Below are 7,345 nucleotides of genomic sequence, written 5' to 3'. Positions count from 1 at the left end.
ATAATGAAAAGATGAAAATAAAGTGTTTGTAGATGAGGAAGGGAGGAGGGGGGGAAGGGAGGGCAGGGACAAGGGGAAAAAATGAGAATCAAGACCTGTCATGTAGAGGTACAAGATCCCAACAATGAATGTAACTGTACTGTATCCCTAAAATGTACCAATAAACTCAATTAAAGCTGAAAAAAAAAAGAACCCTATGTTTCTCTTCGTTGGTATACTGAATAGAGGTGCTTTTCCAAATATCACACCACACACAAAAGACCAGATTAAAATGTTAGTGTGAGCAATGGCTCACATTTGCACTTGTCCCGGCTACCAGGTAAATCACCAAACCCCTGATATTCCAGATCTTCATCTCCTTTACATTTTAACTGCTGCCTTTGGAACTTTGAATTGAGCACGTTTCAAATCTCTTCTCTAACTGCTTACTTGAATGCTCTGCTTCACTTCACGTTGAATGACTAGTCTCAGTGTAACCACCACTCTCACTGAAATATGCCCAATCCCAGCCCTAAATGACCTCCTAGCACTCTCAGCCTTCTCCTACAGGCCTTATATTGAACAGCAGGTCAGTTCACTTGCTTCTGGTCCTATTCTGACCTTAACTGATGGGATTCTAGCATGGGTAATTACTTCTTCTTCCTTAAAATCTACCTTCTGGTCCAAACTTCGAAAGTTGATGTGTCATGTTTCCTTTTATGTTACACCTTAATTTCTTTGTACTTTTAGATTGTATCCTACTTATAAAATCAATGTTTTCATGATTAGATCTTGAGTTTCAGACCTTCCAAACCCACTCTGCCCAGATCTTACCTATTTATTATATGATATATAATCCAATTTCCCCCAAGTCACTTACCCAGTTCCAGTAACTCGTCACCATCTTGCACTTAGTCCTCCACCAATTAAACTCCAATGAGAGACAATCAAGAACTCATGAATACATATATATTTATTTAAATCATAATATAGCATTTTGGATGAGCTGGGATATTTCAGAGAGGGATAAGACTGTGTAATACACAGACACTCATATTTCTGTCACCAGGAGAGACACTATTAGCCCAAAGCTCCCAGTACAAACAAGCTTGGAGGGTAAAGCATTTAATAAAAAATAATTCAACAATAATCTAATAAATATTCTAGCCAATAGCGGTAACACAGCATATGTCTAAGACTGGCAGACTACATCATAAAAGGCAGTTTTGCCTGAGCTGATGGCAGTAAGTCTGGCCAACTTGTAATATACAGCCAAATACAGCCCAATGGCTCCAAGGCTGCAAGTGGCTTCAGGAGCTAAAGATGTGGGAGTGGTTCATATCTACCTGCCTGATATTCTCCATTCCTTGCGAAAAAGGGTATCAAATATTTGAGCTTATTCATAATATATCCATGGATTGCTCCACCCTGGTAGTCATATATAAATATGTAAACCGTGGAAGCTTAGAAAATTCACCTAGAGTGTTTAGGCTAAAGAGAATGTATAAGTGATTTTGCTGCAATCTGAATTTCACTGCATCCAAAGATAGACAATGGAATTACATAATAAAAACACAACCAGATGCAGTTACTCTTACTTACAAGTAGCCAGAATCTAAATGTAACTTTAAGATTTCTTTCATAGTCTCAAAACAGGTTTCATTTTTGTGCTTTCTTCAATAAGACAATATAAAAAGTGGGAACAAGCATACATTGCAGACAGATAATTTTCTAGCAGGAAAACCCGAGTAAAGCAACAACAACAAAAGCTTATGGAGTCACCTTCCTTGCAGGTGTTAAAAATATGTTGTAGTCCCTTTGGGCAACTGGGTTCAGAGAGAGGTAGCCAATGGCTTCTCTTAAGATCCCTGGTATTGCCAGGCTTCTATAAAAGTCTTAAGTTTGCTAATTTAAATATCTGAGACTCATTACACCCCTACTGAGTACTCTGCAACTCTACTATGTCTTGGAAGTCACTTCATTATTTGGTTCAAGTTGAGACTTTAGAGTCAAACGTCATTGTTTACTTCAAACTCTATTTAAATTTCCCAGTTTATTCAATAGGCTGAACTGTGAGTGGTTTTTCTTTCCTATAATCAAAACTTTAATGCACCTTTAAAAAACAAAGTGAAAAAACTGAAATGTTATTGAAAAGAAGGGTGTTTAAAGACAATTCCCTAATATAACTGCCAAGGAGTTTCTGAGAAGAACAATGCTCATTTATATGTATGAGCTCTGGTAATCCACAAAATAATATTAATACAGATGAAATAAGAGAACTAACCCAGCTTTCCTGCCCAGTAAATAACAAATACCATCTGATGTGGACATCAGAGTACAAGAAAGAAACTTTGATTATTCATTTGTTCATTCATACATTTCAAACATTGTGCCAGGTACTTAAAATACAACAACAGCAAGACACAGTTCTTATCTTCAAGGTATCCCCAGTCTAGTAGGGAATATTATTATACATTAAACTTTTGTGTGCAAAAGAATAACCTGAGAAGCTTGTCAAAATGTAAAAATTTACCTATGGTTCTAAGTATTCTAATTAAATAAATCGAGTGGGGTCCAGGGATCTATTATTCTAACAAACAAATTATCAACAGTGACTCTAATGTATGCGTTTTGAGGAACACATTTTGAAAAATAATCTGCTACACAATGTGATTATTGCTGAGAGAGGAGGACATTTAGGGCACCACGGGCGCTCCAAAGAGGAACAAATAACGTAAGCTAGGAGGTCAGGAATCAGCCTGGTTGAGAGAAACAGGGATAGGCAAAGGTAATCCACCCCAAAAGGAAAAGTAGGGTGGACAAATTTAATTTGTCCTGGAGCACTAAAATCTAAAGGATACAAAAATAAAAGAATGGCTCTGGAGAGGGGACTAATATCTATGACACACTTACTAAATGCCAGGTGCCATGCTAGGCAGTTTATGCACGCTATCTTTTTAAATCTTTGAAAGAGCCTTGTGGAGAAGGTATTATTTTATGGAAGAGGTAACAGGTACAGAAGTGAAGTCCATGCTACAGGTCACACTGCTAGTAAATGCCAAAGATATTAGGAGTACTGTAATCCTAAAGGTATGAGATTTCCATTAAATTATTTAGCAGCCCAGCTAAATCTTACAGAGGTTGCTCATTTGTTGATTGGCAGTAAGTATTTATGGTCTTTAAAACCAAAAAATCTTGACTTTTCTATTAAACATAGAAATCAGAGCTTTTTTGTATCTGCATAAATCTCAATTTCCATGTCAGGTAAACAGACAATATATAACTGTTATTGGGCAGAATTTATTTAGATACTTTGTCTTTTCTATAGAAGTCACTGAACAGCAAGGGCTGTGTCTCACTAATGCACCCTCACATTAGTAGTGTGAAACTGGTTTATTGAACAAATTAATAAATGAGCATCCACCAAGCTGGGAGAACAGAAGAGGGGAGAATTTTGACATTGTTGGAAGACTCCAATATAGGGGAGTGCTACAGCTATCACTTCATAACAGTAATGTTTTCACAACTCCCAGAGAGTAGACTCCTTGAAGCAGACTTAGCTCCTAGGAAGGAGAAGGCTCTGGCTCTGCGACATCTCCAACCCCTGAAATGAAACTCACAAACCATAAAGCTCAATTTCTTCAACTGTGCAGATGAAGAGTAGAAAGAAGATTATGTCTACATTTGCCATGAAAGAGTAGCTAAGTAAATGAGTAATGTAAACAAGACTGCAAAAGGAATAAATATTTAACCTACGCAGGAGAGCAAAAACTGTTCTCAGGCATTCTTAAGCACTTCAGAAGTGCTCTATCTGAAAATACAAGTACATTTATATGTAAATAGTTCTTGCAAGTGTAACACTCCATTCATACTGATGAAGTAAAGCAATTTCCTTAAAAAATCAAATTATACAACTGTTTTGAGCTTAATTCTAGGAATTATTTCTTGAAAGTGAATGATAAAACTGTATTTCTTTGAAATGTTCTGTGATCGAATTTTTAACAGTTCAGATGGATTTAAGAGGCATCAGTGAAATTATGCTTTACAGGACACTTCTACCTGGATCAGCTTTTTGTCTAGCAATAACATCTCTTGTGCAATCTTGTTCCCAAATCTTTTCTATCCAACCATGAGCTCTTCTCCCTGTCTATGTCAGGACTGCAGGATAATGGGTGTGTGATAAGGGAGAGGAAAGGGAGGATGGGAGAGGGAGGAGAGAGATCCTGATATTTTTTTCAGTACTGGAGATGGAACCCAGGGCCTTTGTACTGAGCTACATCCTCAGTCCTTTTTATTTTTATTTTAAGACCTGCTTGCATTAAGGTGCTCAAGCTGGGCTCGAACTTCGGATCCTCCTGCCTCAGCCTCCCAGAGGGCTGGCATTAAGGGTATGGGCCACTGTGCTCAATTCTGGTTAATTCTGACGTTTCTTTTTAGAGAACAAAGATGAATGTTGTAATTTATTTTCCCTTCCAATATATTTTGTATTCAAGTGAGCAAATGTAAAAGTTTATTATGTACATATATATTATATATAATATCTACAATGATTGAATTATTTTAATGAATTCAATTTAATGAATAAATTTTAATGAATTCATCTTAATGAATAAATTCAATCTTTTAATATATTATATATACACATTCATGATTTCCTTACAAAATATGATAATCTGACACTGTTCAAATTTCTGTTTGAGGGCTGGGGATTTAGCTCAGCGGTTCGGTGGCCTGCCTTGCAAGCACAAGGACCTGCGTTCAATCCCCGGTACCAAAAAAAAAAAAAAAAAATTCTATTTGACCAAACTGGCCAGTACTAGAAATGCTGACCACCATTGTGCTTTCTAACTGGCTAGCCCCTTATGTAAAGTATCTTTCCATATTATTTACCTAGAATTGCCCTAATCCCTTCCAAAATCATTTATACTGCAAAACATTGATTCTGCAAATTTTTAATTTTCCAGTGAAAACAGAGGCATTCTCTAAATTTCCTTTCCATTGACTGGAATCCAGACTACTCAGGTAATTTGTTCTCAATAAACCTTAACACATAAAAATTAAATCTACAATATCTAGTTATTTTGGAAGCTTCAAATGAACTTCATTTTGTATCTCATATATTGAACACTAACTGAGGTTTAAGAAGGGAAGAACTGCTAAACTGGATAGCCAGTGAATTATATGCTTTCTTGAAACTTAATGGCAAGCTTTCATCCCAGAAACATAGGGGGATTCTTGAGGCCTGCAGTTGCATTCCTGCCGCTCAGGGTAATCAATAAAATCTGGGGCAGGCAAGCCAGACAGGATCATTAGGGATTTGTTCCAGATTGTGAATGTTGGACAAACTGGAAGGATGAAGGTCACATCAAAAGTATGAAGATGGAGAGAATTAGCTGGGTCATAGAAAGACAGCATGTTGTTGTCATAATCCAGGAGGACGCCCAGACGCTTCAACTGTGGGGGCACATCCACAAGCATTTCCTTATTGTTATGTCTCACCACGAAGTTACTATTGCAGCGAGAGAAGACCCATGAGGAAGCATTCTTGCCAATCCATTCGTTCTTTGGCGCTGATTTATAGGCAATACCAATTGCATACCTATAAAACAGTAGAAAGGAGAGAGAAACAGAAACCATATAGGCTATATAAGAAATAGAACACATATTCCTTCCTTAAATAGTTTACCTGTAAATATATAATAGTGATATCATTTAGAGCTTTAAAATGTTAGCAGAGGGATGAAGTAATTTCTATCCCTAAGTCCAGTATGTTTATGATTTTATGAAAAAAACTAGTTTTCATCACATACCTCTCAATCTTGACATATCTGTTTTATGGCTGTGAACTTACTAAGAACTAACAGCAAAGGAGATAAAAGAAAAATGGGATTCACTTACCATGTTGAGGAACCCATGACTACTTCCCAATAATGGCAGCCACTGTCAATGAATATATTTCCTGCTGCCCCATAGCATCCTGTGCCACTAAATCTCTCTGGGGTGTGGCTTTTCTTCAGAGAACTTTCATCTTTCTCCATCTGCAATCCATCATTGGAGATCTTCAACTTTCTGTGAGTCATTTTGGGATCTAGTTTAAAGGGTTGACCTGAAAAAAAAAAAGCAAAAAAAGCACAATGAAGCATGTAGGGAATTATACCTTTGCCTTCTAGGACCATCACTAGCAGGGGAGCTATGATCTGATTATCATTCTTGGGTTAGTGCAAGTTGGCTACTACTTAGATTATATTAAGGAAGCAAGCCAGAAGCCACAGTTTTCAATTAAATAAGAACGTAGGTAAGATCAATCTCCCATAAAAGAACTTGCATGGGGAAATTTATTTTCCCACTGTGGGAAAAATGTGGACCTCTCATACAAGTATTTTGCTGGAAATCATATTCCAAGAATAGAGGAGCTAGTAAGCTGCACCTCTACCACGTATTACCAAATTAAAATGGGCCTCTCAGTCTAATATCCACAAATGTATTTTGTACTTTGCTTTTGTTTCAGTGGGTGGTTTGGGTATTTGGGTAGATTGTAGGGTTAAGGAGTGTTATGATGTTTGAAGGGGGAACAAAGTGAGGGATGCTTATGGGGATAATTGCTGCTTGGCGACAATAAAAGAAAAAAACCTGAACAGGTCTCAGCAATAGGACAAGGTTTTGCCCTCTTACAATTGGGATATAGATAACATAATTAGACAACTTTTTGTTAGAGAGACGGTTCCATCATCAATGAACAAAGAAAATATTTAATGTGTAGGAGTATTCACAACAGAGTATTCTTTATAACCGTAAGACAAAAGTACTGTTATCAGCAGCCAGTTGCTGGGTATCACAAAATCTTTATTATATCGAATGCTTCTGTGACAGACACTGTTGGCTAGCACAATGCCTATTGCTACATTTTCTCTTACTCAAAATCGCAGCCTTAACTGGTTCGAGGGATGGATCATAAAATCAAAGGAGTGAGACAGAATGGCAGAAGCTTCCAGGAAAGTTTCTGCTTTCCCAATAAAAGGGAAAGTCATCGTAAGTACCAATTCTTTCTCTTGAAAGGAGATATGGGGTATGGAGGCTGCAGTTGCCATCTTGCCACCATGTGGCAATAAACCAATGCACAAAGGGAGAAAGAGCCCGTGCCTTTTATGATGCCACAGAAATGCTGCACCAGCTCCAGACTGCTTACATTTAGGGTTCTTGCTACATGAAAGCAAGAACTTAAGGGAAAAAAACACTATTTAAACTAAAACCAATACTACTTTTAAGTTGTTAATTGTACTTGCCGTTATGTGAGAGACTGCTTGGGCCTGCATAAGATGGCTGCCCTCAACCTTAGCCTTTGCCTCGGTGGAAAAACCACTAGACT

General features: G+C 37.4%; 1 protein-coding gene across 2 annotated transcripts in view; it reads right to left on the bottom strand.

The window, feature by feature from the left end:
• Positions 1-4,971: 4,971 nt before the first annotated feature.
• Mid2 (midline 2) overlaps positions 4,972-7,345 on the bottom strand; it is an 87,369-nt gene continuing 84,995 nt past the window's right edge. For both annotated transcript variants that reach the window (XM_010611912.3, XM_010611921.3), the window contains exons 9-10: positions 5,878-6,085; positions 4,972-5,578 (exon numbers count right to left, since the gene is read on the bottom strand). In XM_010611912.3, the coding sequence (XP_010610214.1) occupies positions 5,176-5,578; positions 5,878-6,085 (611 nt within the window). In that variant the 3' untranslated portion in view covers positions 4,972-5,175. The remainder of the gene's footprint in view (positions 5,579-5,877; positions 6,086-7,345) is intronic.

The sequence above is a fragment of the Fukomys damarensis genome, unplaced genomic scaffold (assembly GCF_012274545.1).
Source record: "Fukomys damarensis isolate Sample0158 unplaced genomic scaffold, DMR_v1.0_HiC HiC_scaffold_39, whole genome shotgun sequence".
Lineage (NCBI taxonomy): Eukaryota > Metazoa > Chordata > Mammalia > Rodentia > Bathyergidae > Fukomys > Fukomys damarensis.
Note: the sequence above shows the minus strand (reverse complement) of the source record. Positions and strands in the feature narration are given on the sequence as shown.